This window comes from Dicentrarchus labrax, unplaced genomic scaffold (genome assembly GCF_905237075.1).
Source record: "Dicentrarchus labrax unplaced genomic scaffold, dlabrax2021, whole genome shotgun sequence".
Taxonomy (NCBI): Eukaryota; Metazoa; Chordata; class Actinopteri; family Moronidae; genus Dicentrarchus; species Dicentrarchus labrax.
Genome location: NW_026136719.1, coordinates 33,188,827 through 33,212,351, shown reverse-complemented (window position 1 = coordinate 33,212,351; position 23,525 = coordinate 33,188,827). Strand labels below are relative to the sequence as shown.

Here is a 23,525-nt window from a genome sequence, read left to right as displayed (position 1 = left end):
AAGGAAGAATTTTGGAACACGCCCACCATGTCAGTGACTTTCCTGTCCTTCCTCTCTCCAGGTGAGTGTGGTGGTGTCTCTCATCACTATGATTGCTCCGTCTGCCTTTGAGCTGGTGGCTCAGCTTGAGATGTACCACCCACGAACCTCGCTGCGATTCCAGCTGGCCAGGTACTCCATCAGTCCAACTCCCCCTGCCTAATGCAGCACTAATGACACTGCATAATACATCAGGTCTCTTACTGTACACTGATGTTGGTCATGTGTTTGTGTGTTTACAGAGTGCTTGTTTTATACCTGGGAAATCTCTACAGCCTCATTATTGCCCTCCTTGATAAGGTCAACAGTATGAGCTCAGCTGTGAGTAGAGAAACATGTTCTGTTACCATTACCAGTTTAAAGAGTTGGATCACACAGAATACACATTTTCTCAGTTAGTCATAGTGGTAGATTCCCAGTGTTTTGAGATATCCGCCTTTAAAATTTGTACCAATTGTGGTGAGTGGAATTAGTGCCAAAAACTTAAAGGACCAGTGTGTAGGATTTAGTGCCATCTAGTGTTGAATTTGCAGATTGCAACCAACTAAATACAGCTCAACCTTCTTAGCATGTAGGAGAAAATACAGTGGCCACAAAACTACTGAAAGGCCCTATCCAGAGCATGTGTTTAGTTTGTCCGTTCTGGGCCACTGTAGAAACATGGTGGTTCCACATCGTGGACATACTTATGAACATTATATTCCATTTCTGCCAATAGATCTGTCACCACCTCTGACACAATATTGGTGGACCCAAATGCACGACTCTGGCACAGACAAAGTTGCAGGGAAAAAAGAATTAACAAAAGGCGCTCTCTAGGAGGATATCAAAATGCAAACTTCAACTGACACATAACCTGGACTCTGAACTACAACACTTGACGATACTCACTGACATACTGAACAAGACGAACTGACAAAGACAAAGGGAGACACTTAAAAAGAAAAAAAGTTGGCAGAACTTAATTGTAAGGCAACAAACTTCAGGCAGGCAAGTTAGCAAATTCAACTGAACTGTTTTAAGTTTTGCTTTTAAGTTTGTTCAAACTTTCATTTTTAGCCTCTTAACTCACGTAACCCTAGCTCAAGTTGCAGTAACCTCTAATTTAACATTATCTCAACTTTGAATGCTTACTCTAATCAGAGTTATAGTAACTAATGTCACAACTTTGAGTTCTCATCTGTCAGAGTAATTAGTGTTCGTGTTAGAGTGTAATGCACTGTCTAAATTCAAAACATTTATTTTATCAAAACACATCTTGAACTGGAAGTGCTGAGACCCATAGCTGTCAGTCTTAGCACTTAACTTGTGCTGAAACATTAGAATGCATTATATCTTGAACATCAAAATACAATGAGTTAGTAAAACATGGTGAGTAATCTACACCAATATGTAATATTTAACAATTGTTAAATTAAGATTTGGTTACCAAAAGATATACCTCATTGGTTGAAATCAAACTGCATACAGAAATAGTGTCGTCCAGAATTGTCTAACAAAACTTATAGACTATAAAACAAATATTTAGGTCCAGAAGTTTCAGTCTGAGAACTAGTACTGGCAAAAAGGTACTTGTCATTGATTAACACAATTAAATCTTAGGTGCAGAGGTGGAGAAAAGGGAAAGAGTGTAAAAGTACAAGAGGTAGAAAATTCATCTCTGGCAACAAGAACGTGCAATTCACAACTGTCTCAGAACGTACCAATGTTCTCAGCTAACTTGCTGGATTCACTGGAAGAGTTTGTTTTTGAGGGATCTCACCCTTGCAGAGAAATCTGTCCCAAGTTCCATGAAAACCTTCTGAAAGGTTTCCAAAGTGTACCTCAGTTCTTTTGGGTACTGGAGGTTCAAAGCGTAGATCAGCCCAAAAGGTACACAAAAGCTCAGTCAGGGAGATCCTGAAGGACGATGGCTTCTTCTGCAATCACAGCAACGTTTGACACTTGCAGGACCTGAACTATCAACCTCCAACACAGTCAGGATGCCCACAGTGAGGCCCTTCGTCTGCTTCTGGATCAGTTGCCTTGTGATGACAGAAAGCAGATACCCAGCACAATAATAAATCAAACTGAAAGCCATTTATCATTAAATGCTGTGGCTCAGAATAGGTTTTCATCTAAAATGATCCCAAATATTGTATACATTTGTTTGACATTAACATTTCCATCTCATACCCCCCCCAAAAAAATGTAATCCTCATATATGACATCAGTTATATCATGCCATTGGCAGCAAAATACAACTTTGGGCACTGGGGCAGACAAATGAGAAAAATTAGAAAGGAAAAAAAATACACATTTGTTTTTTTATTTCTCACACGGTGTACATTTTCAGTTTCTACAAACAAGTCACTCACAAGACAGGTCCTGCTATGATGTTAGATGTCTAAAACACAAAAAGTTGGAAGAAACATGACAATATGTAACTATCATGTAGAAAGCTCAGAGCAAAAATGCAAACAACTTTATTCTTCCACATCCAACAAAAACCCTTTAAATCCTTTGTTTGGTCTTTACAAACTCCTTAAATAAAAAAGGACCACCTAGTCACCATCTTTGTCTGTCCCTTAGGTAGTGTACAGTAGGTTCCAAAAAACAAAATCCAAGAATTCCTTGTTATGCATTTACATTCATAATTTCCAGAATATAATGAGATCATTACATCAAAAATTCACCTCCTCATCCAGTCGGTTAAGGAGTTGATCCATCTGAGGTGAAAAAGCTGTTCTCCTAGCCCGATAGAGTCTAAGGAGCCCTGGAGTGTGCTGATTAATGGCTGCTCTGAAGTTGTCCATTAGGTTCTTGTTGGTGATCCGATGGAACTCTTCACTGATCTGAAACTATGAATAGCAAATATAAATCTTCAATACAAACTCATACGATTCCAACGCCATCTTAATATAAAAATATGCATTTTATATACAGAAGCAACTCAAGACTCTTATTTTGAAAAGAAACACATTTATGATATATTCTTTGCTCAGCTTCATACCTCTTCCTCATAAAATGTCTGCTCATACTGTCAACATCAACCTGCTGACTTCATCATTCAGACTAAGCAGTCGATAAATAACATGGCCGTTTGAAGGGTACTTGCCCAGACAAGCATCACTAGCACAAGCTAGGCACTAGCATCAGCTAGCTGCTAGCATTCGCTAATTAAACTATTTGTATTTAATGTTTACTGTTGTCGATGATAATGCTAATCTTATCCATTGATTTGTCACACAATATAACCCTGAATATGAATTCTGACACTATTTTAGCGTTACTAACACAAGCTGGTTGCTAGCATCACTATTTAAGTTATTCATGTTTAACGTTGACTGTCAATGATAAGCTTCTTATCTTTTTTTAATTGATTTCTAAACACAATACAACCATGAATAAAAAGTCAGACATTATTTTAACTTACATGAAAATTAAGTTCAAACTTACCTGAGAGGAGTCAACTCCAGCTCCGATGGGAGACAGCCAGACTGCAAGTGACGAGTCTCAACTCCAAAAGTTGGCATTCCCACATTTTCCAACAAACAAACAAAAGTTATCTGATCTTTCACCCCTTGTTCTGAATCGCAACTCAAAGATATAAGTGGTACTAACTCACTTAACTGTACTGACGCCAACAAATCGCTTGGTTTGCTGGACTGACTTAAGGTCTTACGTTAAATGTTAATAACTTATATTTTAAAGTCTTAACTACTTTAAATACTTATTTAGGCCAAAAAATAAAAGTTGGCTTTTTTACAGTGCAAGGACTGTGTAAGTGAGAACAGGTGAAAGCAATCAGGGGCGGGGAAGACAATTACAAAGGCGGGAAAATCACACAAAGGGAGGAAGTCAGGATTTGAATAGTGAGGGAAAAGGTGAGTACAAAATAAAACAGGAAGGACTAAACATGAAACACTTAACATGACTAAACTTAACAAACTTGACGAGACACAACAAGATCCTCCCAAAAACTCTGGAACCTTAACATTTCTAAAACGTCACACAGCATCACTTATAATAATCATCAGTTTTTGGAGTAACTATTTCTTTGGTAGAATGTACAACTGTCTGCATGGCCTTATATCAGCAGTTGCAAGTAGAAAATGTAATTTTGTATTATGCAATATGCAAGTGGTCTGTTGTTGTAAATAGTTATATAATAAGCTATTTCACCCAAACCCATGGCTACAGTCTAATCAGTGATAGTTACAACATTGTTTAATAAAAGGAAAACTGCACGGTTGATATTGATGTACGATACTTTATTGCATTCTATTAATACTTATTTGAGCTATAGTTATAAATATAACTATTTACCTTTTTTTCTGAGACTGGCATGAGAAGAGGATCAATGTCAATTTCAAGTTTATTGCAGAACTGGGGTCAGGTTGTGTTAGCTTAGCTTAGCATAAAGACGTGAAGCAGGGAGAAACAAAGTTTAAATACACCAACCAACATCGCTAAAACCTGTTCTATTTATACAATGTTACAGTTAAACAGAAATGTGAAAACAACATATTATAGTTTGAGTAAAATGTAAAAAACGTCTTTGTTATAGTTTTTTGAGGTGGGGAGGCTTACTAGAGAGTCAAAGTGAACTTGAATGCTGGAACTATTTCTGTACAAACAGCAGAGCATCTGTCTGCCCAGTGCTTCTGTGTAGTATCTGCGTCCAGCTGTTGTTCGGCAATAAATAATTCAAGCATGTTACTCCCCCTACAACCACAAACAGGTGTATTCAGGTCCGTAGGCATGATTTCAGGCTGAAGTTATGAGCCCTGCTATAGAAGACTGTACAATATAGTATAGTATAGATCTATGCATTTTAAAAATAATAATAATCACTTAAGAGATAATGTCAGTGCCAACACATAGATAATAAAAGGACAGTACTGCATAGCTTCATAGTCTTCCAACCACTCAAAGCACTACACAAACAACACTACATGTCACATTCACACACTAACTCATTCAGAAATTTGGGGTTCAATTTCTTGCACAAAGACACTACGACATGCAGCAGGAGGAGCCGGGGACTGAACCTCCAACTCTCTGATTAGTGGATAACCCACTCTAACTCCAAAGCCACAGCCACAGATGGAAATTCAGCAATAGGCTACAGCCCAGTGTAAGTACTAATGGATGGAATTAAAAATAAACAAACACATAATATAAGAAATAAAATACTGTAAATGTAATTCTTGTATGCAATAAAATAAAAAGAAGAGATATTTCTCATTATTGATCAATGAATTAAAACTGAGAAATTATGTATCACTGAAATGTTTTGGATGCAAGGGGTACGCTCTACCTGGTGAGCTACCATGCACCCCAATAGGTTGAGTCCTTACTGCAGCGGCCCAGGTTTGATTCTAACCTGTGGCTCTTTGCTGCATGTTGTCGCCCTCTCTCTCTCTCTCTCTCTCCCCTTTCTTGTCTTTCTTTACCTGTCCTATCAAAATAAAGGCATAAAAGGTGCCAAAATATATTTTTTTAAAAACGCTCACACACAGCGTTGTGCCTCCTTTCCTGTCTGCAAAGATTCTGATATGAAGGCGCAGCATTATAGAGCAAAAAGAATCAGAAAATTGTCAATCCAAAATCTTTCATCATTCCAATGGGTGACGTCACAATAGGTACAATAGGTACGTAGGTAGGTTGGTAGGTAGGTAATTCAATTCAATTCAATTGTATTTATATAGCGCCAATTCATAACAGAAGTTATCTCAGGACACTTTTCAAATAGAGCAGGTCTAGACCGAACTCTTTATAACATTATTTACAGAGACCCAACAGTACCACCATGAGCAAGCACTTGGCGACAAGGGCAAGGAAAAACTGCCTGTTAAAAGGCAGAAACCTAGGACAGATCCTTCGGCTCTAGGTGGGTGGTCGTCTGTCTTGACCAGTTGGGGTGAGAGAGAGAGAGAGAGAGAGAGAGTGAGAGAGAGAGAGAGAGACAGAGACAGACAGACAGACAGTTGCACAGCAACAACAGTAGCAACAACTACACTAATAGTAGTAACTGATGATGATGAACATGAAGAACAGCAACGATGGGGACAATGAGCAGTGACAATAGTAATAATAGTAACTGTAGTTATAATAATAGTATTAAAAATAATAACGATGATATCAGTGATATTAGCAATGGCAGTCTAGCAGGACCATGGCAGGAAGGCTCCACCAGGATCCATGAGAACCTGCGTGATGAGAAAGCACAAGAACTCCGGGGAAGAAGTGAAGTTAGTAACATGCATTAATGGGACATGAATGAGTGCAGAAAGAGAGAGAGGTTAACACAGACTGGAGTCAATCCAGCTAGCTGTTTCCCCCCTGCTTCCTGTCTTTATGCTAAGCTAGGCTAACCATGCCCTAACTCAAGCTCTGCAACAAAATGAGGCAGTTTAACAATATGTAGAATTACTCCTTTTACATCTCAAAGTAACTATTACATGATTAATATGAGTGTAGCATAGCACGTAGCTGGTGATGGGTCCTATTTGTCCTCCAGGTCCCAGTGAATCCAGGTAACTGGTCCGACTCCAGCTCCTTCTTGGCCACCATCTCTCAGCCGGAGGCAGACAGCCTCTCCACCCTGGTTTCTGACATCTCTACCTCTGAGCATCGCAACAGCGCCATAGCGACCATTGCCATGGTGCTAGACGTAACGAACAGCGGCCGGAGCAGCTCAGGCACCATCTCCAACCAGACGGCTCTGTTTGAGAAGAACACCCGCTCTCAGCAGGAACAATGCTGGGAGACCTACGTTGGACAGGTTCTCTCCTCTGATTGACCTGCACTTTATACTCACAATTTTGACTCACAAAAACAACCAATCAGAGCCAAGAAAAAATCTCAAGACACTCAACAATCAACTGTCTTCAAGCTTCCAACCTAAAGTCTCTTTCGAACTTTCTTGGCTCTGATTGTTTTTTTTCCCGTTCAGATAAAATATAAGATCTCTTAAGATAATGGCGCTTGAGGAAATGTCAAGGGAATCACCAAATTTATTACAAATGACCCTTCCTAAGCCCCACCCTCATTTGCTCTGTGCTCCAATAACAGTTGAGCAAGCCTCGGTTAGAGCCTTTGTCAACTGCTAGGCTCGTCTGTGTTGAAAATCTTGAAGATGGTAAAAGATAAAAGCAACAAATAGCCACATCCCAAGTTAGCTAGTAAGCAAAACAGCTTGCTAATTTTCATCAATTATTAGTTCGCTATTTAAAAAAGGGCAATACCTATCCTGTGGACATTATCATATTTTTTACAATTCCATGACATCCATCCAAAAATGTGTGTGGCATTTTAGTCCAAAAGTGGCTGCTGGTGAAGTTGTCTCTTACCTCTGTGATAGTCCATGATATTTAGACTGCAGATTGCTGAAACACACAGCTAGGGACATCACTGATTGAATGAGTGGCCTGCCTTGAGTGATTAAATGAACTGCATATGTGCATATTTACATGATGGGTATGTGTATGGTGTGTCTCCAGGAGATGCTGAAGCTGTCCATCATTGACATGATCTTCACGGTGGCCAGCATCCTGCTCATCGACTTCATCAGAGGTTTGGTGGTTCGGTACCTGAGTGACTGCTGCTGCTGGGATCTAGAGAGCAAGTTTGTAAGTTGTACACAAGTTGTGTTGAAGCAGTTTGAGCTGTGTTACTGTTCACAACCAAAAAATAATCCATCACATACTAACATACTAGCTATTAGTTAGTGAGCCTTAGGGGTGCTAGTTGGCAGATTTTGTTACTTTTGGACAGAGCCATGGTAGCTGTAGATGTTTCTTAAACAATTTTAGGTGAGAAAGTAACGCAGTAACACAATCTGGATCCATATTTGATCAGCGCTCCCTTCTTTGACAGTTTGATCTGAGTTTGGTGCGCTGCACTGGACAGACTCACTGAGAATGAGCTGTCAATCACAAGGTAGCCTGTCTCGGAGGTTTCAGAACACTTATTAAGGGCTGAATGTAATCAACCAGAAAAAAATACTTGTATCCATAAAATAGGATCTAGTTTCACCAAAATCAGTGAGTAAAGTAATCATTGAGGCCCCGCCATAGATGTATGTATTACATCGGCACTCAGAAACACTGTTTTGTTATTGTTGGCCAGATACTGGAGTATAGGTGACTTATAGCACTAGACATATGTGATGAAAAAAAAAAAAAAACACTTAAACATCAATTTTGACTTCACAGTGACTTTAAAATGAAATCTGCTCTTTCTTCCTCATAAAAATTTGAACTGCTGGACACAAGATATCTCCTACTTTAATGTCCAAGAGGAAAAGAAGAGGGAAAATATCATAAACAACACCACATTAATGCGTTTTCTGTCTTTTTGCAGCCTGAATATGGAGAGTTCAAAATAGCAGAGAATGTTCTGCATCTGATTTATAACCAAGGAATGATCTGGTGAGTCTGTGTCTAAAATAACTGATGGAAAAATGAAACACTGAGGGTATCTTTCTGATTCCACTGTATCACCTTGGCCTTGCCACCGTGTGTGTAATAGAGGATCTAATTCAGAGTTAATAGCCTGGCTGGTGCTGACCAGTCTCTCCATGACCCTCTTTAAAGGACTGTGGCCCTCTGTAATCTGTCCATTACACCTCTGTGGCTGGATCGACTCCATTTCCTCAACTCATTTCAGAGATGTCGCCTTGCAGCAATGAACATAATGAAGCGAAACTATGAGACTCGGATGTAATGTCTTTTATATGGGCTGTGACCCCAGTGGCGTGTGTGTGTGTGTGTGTGTGTGTGTGTGTGTGTGTGTGTGTGTGTGTGAGACTGACTTTTCTCTTTCTTTCCTCCAGGATGGGAGCTTTTTTCTCTCCCTGTCTTCCTGCCTTCAACGTGCTGAAGCTTATTGGTCTAATGTATCTAAGGAGCTGGGCTGTCCTCACCTGCAATGTTCCCCATCAGCAGGTGTTCCGAGCATCCAGGTCAGACACATACATAAAGCATACATAGTGACAACAGTCTAAACTTTGACCTGTGAGGAATCCTAACAGACAAAAACAAAGGTTGCCAATAGAAAGACCTGATTATCTTTATTTTTACAGTATGGTAGGAGAAAAAACATTTCACAGTTGCAGTAATATCAGCTCATTTACAGCACTGCTTTATTGAGTTTGCTATATGTATTTAAATAACCCATATTACTACAAAGTTCTAACTGATTTACAGTGAGGGGCCCTAAGCAAAACTGGGCTAAGGGGCCCTCCTACCTGACCGATAAGCGATGTAAACCATTTCCTCTAGCCACAGTCAAACCTTACACCCCAGTGCTCCCACTGCAATCCTCTCCACTTTAGAACAGTCTGCTCTGTCTGTTGTAAGAATTAGTGGCCCTATATAAAGCAGAATGAGGTATATTTATTGAATAGAACATTTAAGATAAGTGAATATTAACATTAACATTGTAGAAAAATATAATATGTAGAAAATAATTTCCCCCCAAAAAAACAGCTTTGGTTCTGCTGCCTGGTAATAAGACCAGTCCTAAAATACTGTACAACTAGCTTTGTCTATACAATGCAAACATAAGCCTACAAGCTATTGCTGCACCTTTATGTCAAAACAGCTGCATCAGGCCCTCCTGGTGCTGACACCACCAGTCACCAACAAATAGAAGATGGACGTTGCATCTCCACTTCCTCTCACTGTACAAAAGTAAAGCCAAAATATCCTGGATACAGCCACTGCCATCTTTTCTGAGACACAGTTGCTGTTTTGCTCTCACAAAGTCACAGAACAGCCCTGGAAGACACAGACAGACCCAGCACTGCCCAGCAGCTGCCCTTACTTACATCAAACTTGGACAGGAGAGAACACAAGACTCTTGTTCCTGCAATTCACTCTCATGATATCTTTTTGCTCTTTAATGTGACGTATACTTCTGTTCATCCTCTGATCAAAGTTGCAAATACTGACAGCCAGAAACAGAGAATGGAAAAATAGAGAAAAAACTGACCACTTGACCATCCGCCACGTTTCAAGTGATGTACTGTGTAACACTTCTGTTATAGCTATCTAGCATAATCCATCAAGGGTTTCATTTTAATTATCACAGAGAAGTTATATTAGTAAAACATATAAATACAAATTCATGTTTTTTCCCGGGCTGGCATGTGGACCTCTTGGTCCTCTGTACACACAGGGAATCTGTGTAAAGTGTACGGTCTCAGCCAGGACCACTCTCCATGAAGTACAGGCTTGTGTTTCACATTCAGTGGAAGTTTGTCGCTACTGTTGGAGCAGCTGATACCTGCACAGCTTCTTCCCCATTTCTTAGACATTGTTGCAAAAGTAACCTTACATAGAAAGTAAAGAGAAAAGCAGAAAATTGTACACCATTTGTGTATAGGACCGACCTCTTCACTAGATAGATAGACAGATAGATAGATAGATAGATAGATAGATAGATAGATAGATAGATAGATAGATAGCAGAGAGACAGAGACAGAGACAGAGAGGTAGACATCTCTTTTTCTTCTCATAAAGCTAGTACTTAGCTAATACTAAATAAAAGCGTATACAGTAACTGCCCTAACATTAAAGGTAAATATTAGTCTTTTAACATTTTTATTTATTTTGAATATGAAAATAGCCTAGCTAGCTCAAACAAATACCTAGCTTACTTTGTCTGTAAAACACTGTTGGCTACAGCTACTGTATGGAGACTGGACTGAGAATGACTAATAAGTGTTTAACCCTTGAGGCACCTTTAAAATGGACATACAAGTTTGAACCTTGGGACCCAAAATGGTCCCTCATAAAAGTGTCATGTAAATGTCATATATAAATATTTTTTTTCACTTTCACCGCATCAAATCTTTTCATCAACTTCAGACCTAACCAAAGATATAACGTTTTTATAATTTTTTAATATTTGGTATTAAGGTTTTTATGCCCTTTTTGCCATAAGATGTCATGTGTATTGTCTTTTGCGTGTGTTCACAATTCAAGGCATAAACCACTGATTTGAGGTGCATTTTACATGCATGTGCTTCACATTTGGCGCACTTTTGTGCAAACCCTTCTGCATTGTGGGCACAAGACACACTGCCTCTGCTTTCTGGAGGGCCTTGGCTGTGGCTCCTCCTCCTCCTCTTCCTCCTCCTGACCATAGACCTGGCCCCGGGCTTGTAGGACCAGGCTGGCTGCAGACGGTTCTCTGGGCAAATGGCAGGGACCCTTCGTGTGTTAGGTAGTTGCTTAGATTTATTAGGTGTTCATGGGAAAAGCTTTATAATATCTCAAGATTACAGTATATCAAAAATATGTGTATCTTTGTTACATCGAGATAATGACATGATAAATCGTTATCACAATATAAAAGTGCATAAAAAAAAAATAAATAATCCATGGCCGTTCTCGGCTTCCGTACAAATCAGTATATACATAGAATACAGTTTCAATATCTGTAGAATATGTTAAATATGAATACAAAATCTAGTCAACAAATAAATGATGTATTATTATAAATATAAAACTTTTTTGATCCTCAGATGAAATTCATAGTATACCCAGCAGTATATAAAGTAATTAAAATGAACTCAGCTTAACCAGCTGCAACATTAAACTGATGAACACATTAAGGTATCAATAATTTGAAAAATATATATTATTAATAAAATATACCTATATAAGTTATAATTATTTGATATTATTAATATAAATTATTCTTCACAATAAGTACATTTATTTTTGGTACTTTAAGTAAGGCCTATGTTTTCAAGCTTGTATGTTTGTATTTTTGGTGACATTTTTAATGCAGGACTTTTACTTGTTAGCACTTGGAAGCAGGCCACAGACGCCACAAACTTGAGGCCCCAGCCTTGTAGCAGCTAGGGCCTCAAGTTTGTTTGCAATTGCCAAAAAAGAGCAACCTAGAGTGCTGTGGCAGTTGGAGAAAAATAGGCAGACACATGCCTCACTGTCAAAGGCCAACACGGTTATTTGTGGAGAATCGCTCACAAAAATCAAACATATACTTTATATTATTTTTTATTATACTTTAAGAGGAGAGACCCCTCCATTTGTCAATAACATTACCAGCAACACAATGTTTTTTAAGGCAGCTCCTGTCCACGTCCCTGAGGCACTGAGGGTGGAGGCAGAAAGATTCCTCTGCCCCCCGTCAACGGAGGTCAGTTTTTTTTTTAAGAAAGATATTGCTTATACTACGGACTTAACTAACACCAATATGTTGTCCTTCTCGTTCAGGTTTCTGCAATTATAAGGGTCAATCCGGACAGTCATTATGGCACAGGATATAAATTGCATGAGATTAAAGTCAGATTAGTGTGTTTTCAGAAGCATGGACAGCTTCAGAGAAAGTGACAGAGGACAGGTGGAGACAGAGCTACACTTCCTCACCTCATGCCCCAAATACCAGGCTCTGAGTTCTAATGTCAGTTTCCTTCCTGTAGGAGGTCATCACGAGTGAAACTGTCAGTGTTCTGGGAGCAATGGAGGTTGGGGGCAGGCCGGGGATGATGGTGACGAGGTTTATGAGAATGTGGAGGACCTCTGTCTTCCATTAGAGATACAACCGAGCAAACCTCCTTTCCACATAAAAATCAAGCCAAATCTGCCAAAAGGGTTATTGGGTATTAAGTATTTGAGGGAGAGTAATGGTAAATAGTAAATGGACAGTGATAATAAATGTTCAACTGTTCAACACTTTTTTAGTTTGTTGAAGTTTTATTTCCACATGTAGAGTAATAACCTGATATATATAATTCTAAAAGAATTTCAGTCAGCCAACTCACATTTGAAATGTTTATTAAAGCAGTATAGCATATTTAGATTTTGGCGTCTAGACTTCAACCTCATCACTCCCCACAGATATGTTTACATAGAGATATTGGGGAGTGATGAGCAAATACCTCAACCCCCAGTCGGAGCCTACAGGTGGATGCTGGGGTGGTGGTGGGGCTTACAGAGCAGCAGCAGCTATACAGATGCAGGGCAACAGCTGCATTGACAGAGCAGCGGGAGAGCTGGGAAATTGTGCAGTTTAAATAGACCGCCAGATTGGAAGGGTGCGTTTGGTTAGTGATTATGGAGTGAGGCAGGTCATGTGTGTATATCAGCACAGCTCGAGTTGACTGCCTGAACTAGCTCTCAGGCCTCGCTCCATAAATGATTTAAAAGAAAAATACGAATATAAGAATATTTGTTTATATAGTTTTATTAATACAAATTGACATTGTTCTATTTTTAATTTGTTATACTTGTTGAGTTGTATTTTACTGTTTAAATTGTGTTAGAAGGGTTGTATTTACTGTTGCTTCTGTAATGTTTGGCCAGTTGTATAGAAAGGTGTTACTCAAGACTACCAATCCTTATCACCAGAAATTACATTTAGGTCTACTAAATTGTTTTCATTAGTTAGACAACATAATGGCTGCATGGATTATGTTCAGAGATTTGTTTGAGTGACAGGCAGGGCTGGATAGAGTAAAGTAGACTAAAGATTATTTCATTATAGCTTTACTAAAACTGATGATCTACAACCCCCTGCAGAAGAACCAAATACCAAATATAATAATATGTTTTACAATTGAAGTAATCAACATAATTAGGGTCAATTACAGGAATCCTGCCAATCGCTCTGGCGCACTGGGAGAGACCCTACTTTATTCAGAAACTTTGTAGGATCTCATAGCGTGTAGGAGTTGGGTTGGATTGGCTTGCAACCGGGGCGTGTTACTGCAAGTTGTCTAACCTTTTTGGCATCGCAAATTCAAAGCCGTTAGCTAGTTAGTTAGTGCAGCTAACATTAGCTGACTCAGCCCCGGGTGCCACGAGCCAAACCCAGCAAAAAAACACCTTGATACACCTCATTCAGTCGGCATCAGATCCTGGATTCAGTCCCGATCTGGCAAAGTCTGCTAATAGGGCTATAACTGCTTGACTGGAGGACGTAACACACAGCACTATTGACTGCCACGACAAGTCCCTCCCTAGCTGCCAATTTTTATACGAGATACGTAAATAATATATACGGAAGCAAATCACACTCTGCTTTCTGTTTCATGTGTGCTTAATCTCTCACACACTCTCTGAACAAAAGGACACATTTATTTTATGTCCATATTTTCTCTTACGTCACCGACTCCAGCCTTGTCACAGTGTGATGCTCTCTTTGATAAAGACGAAACTGCACCAGCACACTGCGCACATTACATGTTTATCAGCGGTGGTTTTCTCGCTATTTCTCTCATCCCTTTTGATTTCCCAGCTCTGCAATGATGCTGACAAATCAGTGTGTAGTCCTGCAGTACAGTATATGCATCTTCCTATACATACACACATACACACAGGCCTAAAGTGCTCAGCCCACTCTGATTTATGTAACCAGGCTGTCATTGCCTCTTTCAGTCCTTATCAGTCTCTCCCAGATGTGGTGGAAAATCCAAGCAGCCACACACACACACACACACACACACACACACACACACACACACAGAGGCAGTGAACTATACAGCTGAGAGGAGATTTCATGTGAGCCATTAAATTCAGTTGTGCAGGAGGAGAGCGAGATTGATACTGACATGTTGCTGATAGTAAAGAAGGCCTTTTTTATGCCCCCCCTACTCATAATTATGGAGTGCTGAGACACTTGAATGTGTGTAACACTGACAATATTTCTGTCTGCGACAATGAGGATTTTGTTTTAGCATCACTGAAGTAGTCCAGTGTTCTCAGCCTTACACAAGAGAAGTAGCAAGTGAAATGGGGTAAATTGTTGTTGGCTTTCACAGGTGGTAATGTACGGCCAAAGCTGAATACTGTCTTTAAATGTTCATAACACACAAAAGCACAACCCAACATGGAGCATTAAATCAGTAATTTGAGTGAAGACATACAGCAGTGGGGCTTTATTAGTAAGGATTGTTTTGTGAATGTAATGCACACAAAGTCTATATATATAATATTGGGTCCAAGGTGTCAAAAACAAGAAGAGTTTGGCCTGCTGTTAAAGGAGCTTCCTGCTCGCTGCCATCAGTCTATTTGTGTCTGTTCCAGAGGCATTCATTAGCTGTACCACGCCTCAAAAGATTTGCTTTTAAATTTTACAGTTAATTCACAATGTTCTGCTCCTGCAGGTCCAATCTGTTTTAAAGAACCATGCTCAGTAACAAAGTCCCAGCTGTCTTCTTTTCGTAGTTAAGAACAATAGTGGCTCTATTAGGGTTCCACCTAATGAACAGGATGCCGTTGACTAGGCTTTGAGGAACAGCATCTATTAAAAACTATTCACCAGGGTTGTTTTGTTCGTTTTACACTTGCTCTTATTCACCCTTTCCTGTTAAGAATGAAACCTATTTCACTGGAATGCTGCAATAGATCTAAATGGGACTTCATCAGACTGAATACCTGTGTAACTTTTGTCCCTATTAACACTGGAGTCCAGGTTCTCTGATTTCAGACCTGTTTTTAGCCCTTACGCATGATGATGGTACTGGGCTATGGAGGTCAGAGAATAATATAGATAGAATAAAAAACAAAGCAAGTGAAAAGAAAAAGAAAAATGCTTCATGTTCTTTTTTCCACATGCACTTGAATTTCAGTTGTGTTTTGCTGAATTGTTCTGCAGATGCCTCCAAAATCTGCGTTAGAGTAAAGGCCTTTGCACACGAAGGGCTCTATCTTGCACTCAGCGCAATTGACTTTGTACACTGGCGCTTGTATAATTCCTATTTTGCACTCGATGCACATTGGAATTTTCCCTCCACCGACGCACGTCCTTAAATTAGGGGATGAACTTGTGCGGGGCGGTTCAGCGAAAAGAGGAGGCGTGTTCTGGCGCAAACGTTCCCTGGTGCTATTTTGCTGTTTCAGAAAATAATTCCGCCACAGACCAGGAAAAACCTAGTCTAAAGTCAGTGGCGCTTGTAGATCATTTGGCTAAATGATGCTCTGTTTGTTTAATGTGAGCCACCGTACCTGAAGGTGTGTCTGGCAGCTAAGCCAATCACCGTGCCCCCTTGTTCGGCATTGCTCCGTGATACTGCGATACTAATGTCGGCTCGGTCTCACTCAGTTTTGTGTTTGTCAATAAACTAGTTATTTTGAAAGTCAGTGTGATCCTTGAAGTTTCTACAGCACTTATTCAGATGCTATTTTAAGGGCGCAGACTTGAGGGGAATGCGCCTGAGAGGCAGCAGCAACATCGCCACCCGGTCAAGACGGGCATTCATACTTTACCGCATCCCGGACAGCTCCCGCTCCAGCATGTCAAACTCGGTTTGCTGCAGGAACGGGTGGTCCTCCACGTGTAGTGGGTCTGGATCCTCTGCACCTTGGTGTTTGCGCCGCTCCCTCCTCAGCTGGCCCTTGCGCACTGCTCGGCCCGTGCGCACTGCACTGTGGCTCCAAAAGGCTGAGCTGTCCCTCTCTGTCTGTGTGCTGAAAACTGAACCCATTCCGAAAACTTTAATGACAGACAAATGTTTCGGAGTCGTTGTGTAAACATGACAGACACAACCTGATTTTCCAGATGGTAAAAACGGACTTGGTGTGCAATGGCCTAAAATGTCTGCAAACAACAAATATGTCAAAGTTGTTCATTTTAACACATCCATGTTCTGTTTGCTTTGCCTTTTTCTTTAGATCAAACAATTTCTACCTGGCTATGCTGCTTTTCATGCTGTTCCTGTGTATGCTGCCCACCATCTTTGCCATAGTGAGATACAGACCATCACAGCACTGTGGACCATTCAGGTGAAAGCATTATCAAAAGATGTATCACTTGACCAGAGTGATATCAACTCCTTTTGAGTTAGGCCGAACAGTTCCCAGACTAAGTGTATCTCTGTATGGGACAGAGAAGATAAACTGTGAAACAGTGAAGGAGGAATAATCTTGAGTCCAGCAGGACATCTTTAGAAATAAAGAGTAACGTACCTGTGTCCTGAATCGACTATTGTTGCTAACATTGTATTAGCAATTCCCTTTAACCACTAATATAAATAACTGTGTAATGGTGTCAGTTAATTTAACAAACTTTACCTTTCTAACTCTGTATTGTTTAAACTATTTACTTTTACTCCATCTTTACTACAGGCAGTGATCGCCATGCAGGTGTTTCCTGAGTCGGACAGTCGTGTCGGCTGTTGCTGTAAACATTGCGCGCTGGTGGTGTTGCGGGGCTTTTAAGTTACTCCTGAGTCAGGCAAACTAACATCATTGCTGGCAACACATCCCAGACCGTACTTCCTTCCTTTAAACTAAAATACAATGCTCCAGCAACAATTATGCAGTAAAGCTATACTACCACCTGCTGGATGTTGGATGGATGTTTTGTGAAACACTTCTTTTTTTAATCGCTTGTAAAATACCAGCTGATGCATTCAATTTAGCAAATATAGACACATATGCAGTATATACAGTTAGTATACACCAATCAGCCATAACATTATGAGCACTGACAGGTGAAATGAATAACTCTGATTATCTGGTTATCATGGCTCCTGTCAGTGGGTGCAATATATCAGGCGGCAAGTGAACATTTTGTCCTCAAAGTTGATGTTAGAAGCAGGAAAAATGGGCAGCGTGAGGATTTGAGCGACTTTGACAAGGGCCACATTGTGATGGCTAGACGCACATGGGGAGTGAAGGCTGGACCGTATGCTCCAATCCAACAGACGAGCTACTGTAGCTTAAACTGCCCAGGTGCACCCTGGTGGTCATAATGCATAACATTTTCATGCATAAAATGGTTGTGGAGGTGGGTGTGGTTTACAATCAGCTGCAGGAGAGAGGTGTGGGGAAGGCTTGTGAGAACAGCGCCAGGTGAGTTGATTATCTCAGCTTGTACTCATTGGCTGCGTTTCATTAGTAGTTCCACTTCCCCTCAGCCCTTGGTATGACGTAACAGCATACGTCGCACGGAGGCCACTTGGAGCGCGGAGGGAAAGTGGGCGGGGTAGGAGCGGGGGATTTAAATGAAACGCACTTGCCCTTACTCGGCGTTATAGCGGCAATGACGTAAACTGCAATGCATTGTGGGTGATATCCACCTCGGAGTGACCATCGTTGTTCACTCGCTCCCTCAGCCCTCCGAGGGTCCATCTCACCAAGTTCACTTCAGTTTTCCAGACAATTGGAACGACACTTATGATGGCGGCGGGAATTCCCCCGAGGGCAAGTGCCGAGGGCAAGTGAACGAGGGCATGTTGAACGACTAATGAAATGCAGCCATTGAGTAATCACACTCACCTCTCTTAAGGCAGTAGTGTGCTGGACCTGGGTTGGCCGGAGCAAACCTTCATGGACTTTTGAAGCAGACTAAGTTTTGTATTAATAGTGTGTGCGACTGACACAGAAATAAAGTGGTCTTGTTTATTAACCTCTGTTGTTGGATTGTGTGCTGAGAGAACTCTCGGTAGTAGTGAGACTTGCTACAAACATGGTGGGTGGTATGCCACTTGGGGCAGGCAGCCGGGGACCATGGGAGGCACTAGAGGGGCAAGTGGGTTAAGGGATTTGAAGGGGTTTCCTCCAGGGTGAGTGTGGAGCTAAAAGTAATCTTTGATGGGCCCCCTATTGGTGCTGGATGCCCTCCCATGGTCAATGATGTCTGGGGTCCTCGTGGTAAGGTGATGGAATTGTTGTTCCCTGAAGTTCACCCAGGAGGTGGAGGTTGTAAATGGCCAGAGCCTGGTCCAGTACCTGAGGCTTCATCAGTGGAAAGCAGGGAATTTTGGGTTAGGGTTTATGCTCTAAGTGTTCTTGTAGCTTTCCCTCATTATAGTAACTTTCATATAATAATTAGACATGTAAATCTTGATGTGTATATATGAAGATTTACATATAGACTCTAGTCTATTGTATTAATTACTTCAACTTACGTTGGGTGGCCGGAAAAAAGCCCAGAAATTCGGTCAGGCCGGATGTGTCCGACTCAGGAAACAGTTCTGTTATATGCCTTTTTAAGGATTTTAATGTGGAAATTATACACTTTTTGCTGAAAAAAGAAATCAGCTATTGGGTCTGCTTTATGGGGGGACATAACTCATAACTTTTGTTATGAAGCTATAATACCCCAGACTGTAGCGCTCTTCACTGTAAAATCAATAGTTGCCTAATGAAGAGTTACAGCAGTTTCAGCTATTTATGAAGAATCCATATCATACAGGAAATTAAAACCAGTGTACAATTCCATCCGGTATATCGCCCAACACTCAGTTGTGTTTGTATTGTACTGTGTGTTTCAGTGGCCAAGAAAAGATTTATGACATCATCTCAGAGACAGTGGCCAGTGACTTCCCACTGTGGTTCAGTAAAGTGATGAGTTACGTCACCAGCCCTGTCGTAGTGCTGCCAGCACTGCTGCTGCTGTTGTAAGACTGCGCGCACACACACACACACACACACACACACACACACACACACACACACACACACACACACACACACACACACACACACACACACACACACACATCAAGATGCCATCTTGACTGTTATCCCTGTGTTTCAGCATGCTGATATACTATCTCCAGGCCATTGCCAGATCCCTCAAATTCACCAACAACCAGCTGAGGATGCAGCTCCAGACTGTGAGTTTCTGATGAGTCATTATTAAAGTAGATCAGGCAATAATTCTTTTTGCATGTACAGTTTGTAGGAGTGAATCAAAATATGTCATAACACATTTGCATTTCGCAGCTTATTCCATTACTATACAACACAAGCTGTATAACTTTTCACAGATACAGTAGTTTCTCAGCTAGCTGTGATCTGCACCTAACCCACTAGATGCCACTAAATCCTACACAATGGACCTTTGAAAATATACCAGCACTCCCTAATGGTCATCATATAGCAACACTGTTTCAAAGTAAATCTAAATGATTTGATAAGTTGATCGACACAACATTAATCAGCAATATATGTAAATAACCATAATTTTTTAGCGAAAAATCTGAAAATACTCAGAGAATAATCCTTACATGCAATGCTAGGCTGAACATTACAATCTAATGGTCCAAATGCGTCTGAAGATGCAATTTTCCTTTTATCTCTTTAGGAGCGGACTGACGACAAGAAGAAAGTCTTCCAGATGGCTGCAGGTATCTGGTGTTTTTCCAGGCTTCCCGTGTGTGTTCCATTATTTCTTGTAGTGTCATAACCCCTCACCCTGTGACATTTATCCCAACCTTAGCAAGACTGCAGGCTCCAGAGGCAGCAGGGGACAAAAAGCCGGATCAGCAGGAAAGTGACGTCACAAGCCAGGAGGCCTCCATCCACACTCCGTCGCCCCGACGGAACGGCAGCGTCACAAACTTCCAGTCTCCCGTTCGCCGTGGAAACAGCATCCGCACTATCGCCCAGTCGGCATCTAGGACGGACCTGAGCAGAGGAAGTGTGGCTGGATCTGTCAGAAGTCCAGCAGTGACCGTATTGCCCAAACACAGGCTGGAGCACATACCTAACAGGTCTCACACACACTGATATATTGCTGCATCCAATCCGGTTGACTTTAGTAAACATGTGACCTCTAATATTATGATAAAGTGCAATATTATAATCATTTTATTTATGATTTTGAATTTATTGTACAATTGAATTTTTTCGGTTCCTAACAAGGGGTTAAATGAGACTACAGAGGTTGTTGGTGACATTAAACGTCACAAACTCGGAGACTGCACTAGCTCGCCTTTACAGCCTTGTTGTGTTTATACTCGAGCTATTGCAAACTATTCTAACTCAAACTTTACAACTTGCTGATTTTTATTACAAGATTTAATTTGAAGTGGTGTTGACACTGAAGTCAGGCAACCGTGTTGGCCTAAGGTTAGCCTTTCACCTCGGGTGATCACATTTACGCTTCATGAATCATAAAAGTATCATAAACCTCTCAGTCCCCAAACTCCTATTGGCTTTTTGTTAAAGGAACCAGGACGATGCTCACTTCCACGTTTGCCTACAAAAATATGTCATCCCTGTCTTTTCTGTCTAAGTTTCTTTCCCATCCTAACAAGAATAACTTTCAGTAGGAAACACTGAATACTTGTAAGTTATGGGAATGTTTTTGGCATGAAAAACATTAAATTTAAATCTTCTGAATATTGGCTGTAAAGGATCAGATCAGCATTTTTTGCATGTTTAAGTCCATTATGTACAAGTAGCAGACACATTGCTGCTGAATAATATCCATTTTAATTGAATGACTCTATTCATTACCTCAAAATCAATCACATTCACACCCCCTTCTTCTGCTGCTTTCAACATTTCACATTTTCAAGTGTTGCTTATTATTCCAAATAAAATTATAATGTATTTGGTTTATTTTCTTTATACACCTGTCTGGTACAGTTTAGGAATATACTGACAATTCATCTAGAAATCCCTTTCATCTTAGTTAACAATATTCTTCCAATAATTTTGATATTCCTTGTAACCCACTTCAAATTGTATTTATTCTTTTGCACAGCAGTTTAAATATTAGTGTTTTCCCTGTCAATGCAACTTTTACCAATAGTTAGTCCCAAATATTTAACCTCATTTTTTAACTTTTCTTTTATATGTCAATAGTACACAACCACCATTCTACAGTCGCCCAGAGCGAACAAACAAAATAATGGCTCTTAGGACCAGCCACAGTAGTTTCTCCTGCTCACTTGGTAGGCAAGTTGCAATCTGCAACTTCACCATTAGATGCCACTAAATCCTACAAACTGGTCCGTTACTGAGGTTTTTCATGCTTCCATGTAGTCCTTGGTTTCCATTCATTTTCCGGTCATTGAAACCGTTTTAATTATCCATTACAGTGAACAGCATGTCCCTTTAATTTTGTCAAAATTAGCAGATTGTCATGTGGATGCAGTGCAGACATTTCAAATCAGTTCAGGCTTTCCATCACCATTATGCAATGATAACATACCAACAATAATATTACATAATGATAATCACATAAGATGATTTGTATGTATTGTCCTTTCTCATGACAGGCCCCCACCATTTCTTGGTGGTCCTAGCAGTACCTGCAGGTCCAAGTCCTACCACCACATGGCATACAATCCCCCGGCTCGCTATTCTGACAACATCCACTCTGACCCCCTGTACAGGAAGACCATACGCCCCATACATCCTGTTGAGGCTGCCGGGATCATCACCGCACAGAGTTATGGAGGACGCCGCGGTCACACCACCCGCTACGTGATTGTCAATGAGCACGAGCCCAGGAAGAAACTGCTGCGCTCAGCTACACGGATCCCACGCCATTACCTCATGGAGGAGTCTGCAGAGATTCTGGAGCTGTACCCACGCAACATCAAACGCTACACACCCCGCGCTGCCCACTACCACCCGCATCCTCACCGGCCCCACCCATCACAACAGCATCTGAGTGAAGAGGAAGAGGAGGAGGTGGAGGAGGGAAAAAGCAGGAGAAGGATGTCGTTGGGGAAGGCACACCGGCCCCGTTCCCTCTCTGACCTCCACCAGCCGCCACACTTCTACATCGGTGACCGTGTAGAGAGCCACATGTCCGTGGCTAAAGACAGCCACGCTGCTCGAGGAAAATATGGAGCGCAAGAAGAGGACGAAGAAGAGGACGGTGAAGGAGAAATGGACTGGGGAGATTTAGAGTCACGTTCTGGATTCCAGGCCAATGTCAGAGCAGCGGACCCTCTTCTTGTGCGGACCAGGCGTCACATCCATTCCCCAGGAAGACACTATCAGTCCCCGGCCAGGACCAGGCACGTGGAGTCTTACGTGAAGCCCAAGACGAGACCGAAGCTTGAGACCCCTCTGACTGAATCCGACTCTGCCTCGCTGGCCTCAAGCAGTGACCAGCAGAACAGCAGCACTGACCAGTACATCCAGGTCATCCACAACAAGGAGCGCTATCTCAAGTCTGATGCCAAGCAAGGAAAGCTGGCCAAAAAGAAGTCCAAAACCAGCTTTGATGTAAATGTCACAGAGTCAAATGACCTGGTCTCCTCCAATGTATGACACCTTATGTATTCTGTTAAAATATCATAGATACATATGCTACCGGAAGTTAAAACACTGAATTGAAAGAACAGAGTGTATATCATTATAAATGTCATTTCTTTCTCTTATGTGTGTGATGTCATTTTGAAACAGCAATGTCAGCTAATTAAATTGGTTATTGTAGCAATATGTGTAACAATAAAAGCAAATGACAGTGACGCTAAATAGTCTAATATAAACTATTAAAATATATACAGGCTACATCATTACACATGCTTCCGGTGCAGTCTCACATTTATCCTACCTGCAGGGGTAGATCTAGACAAATATTCATGTGGTGTCGAGAGGGTGGCATGGAAACTTTAAGGGGTGGCAGAAATACAGCGGGTAAAATAAGTATTGAACACATCACCATTTTTCTTAGTAAATATATTTCTATAGGTGCTATTGTCATGAAATTTTCACCAGATGTCGGTAACAACCCATGCAATCCACACATGCAAAGAAACCAAAATAAAC

At 41.0% G+C, this 23,525-nt stretch overlaps 1 protein-coding gene across 3 annotated transcripts in view; it reads left to right on the top strand.

Annotated features, from left to right (window-relative positions):
- The window catches only part of LOC127351950 (transmembrane channel-like protein 3), a 40,772-nt gene extending 17,497 nt beyond the window's left edge, over positions 1-23,275 (top strand). For 2 of the 3 annotated variants that reach the window (XM_051379978.1, XM_051379980.1), the window contains 12 exons: positions 62-171; positions 282-360; positions 6,545-6,808; positions 7,527-7,655; positions 8,389-8,456; positions 8,861-8,989; positions 16,674-16,784; positions 19,280-19,405; positions 19,546-19,624; positions 20,095-20,137; positions 20,230-20,503; positions 22,019-23,275. In XM_051379978.1, coding sequence (XP_051235938.1) covers positions 62-171; positions 282-360; positions 6,545-6,808; positions 7,527-7,655; positions 8,389-8,456; positions 8,861-8,989; positions 16,674-16,784; positions 19,280-19,405; positions 19,546-19,624; positions 20,095-20,137; positions 20,230-20,503; positions 22,019-23,024 — 2,418 coding nt within the window. In that variant the 3' untranslated portion in view covers positions 23,025-23,275. The remainder of the gene's footprint in view (positions 1-61; positions 172-281; positions 361-6,544; positions 6,809-7,526; positions 7,656-8,388; positions 8,457-8,860; positions 8,990-16,673; positions 16,785-19,279; positions 19,406-19,545; positions 19,625-20,094; positions 20,138-20,229; positions 20,504-22,018) is intronic. The other variant, XM_051379979.1, reaches the window with a different exon arrangement.
- Positions 23,276-23,525: the final 250 nt, after the last annotated feature.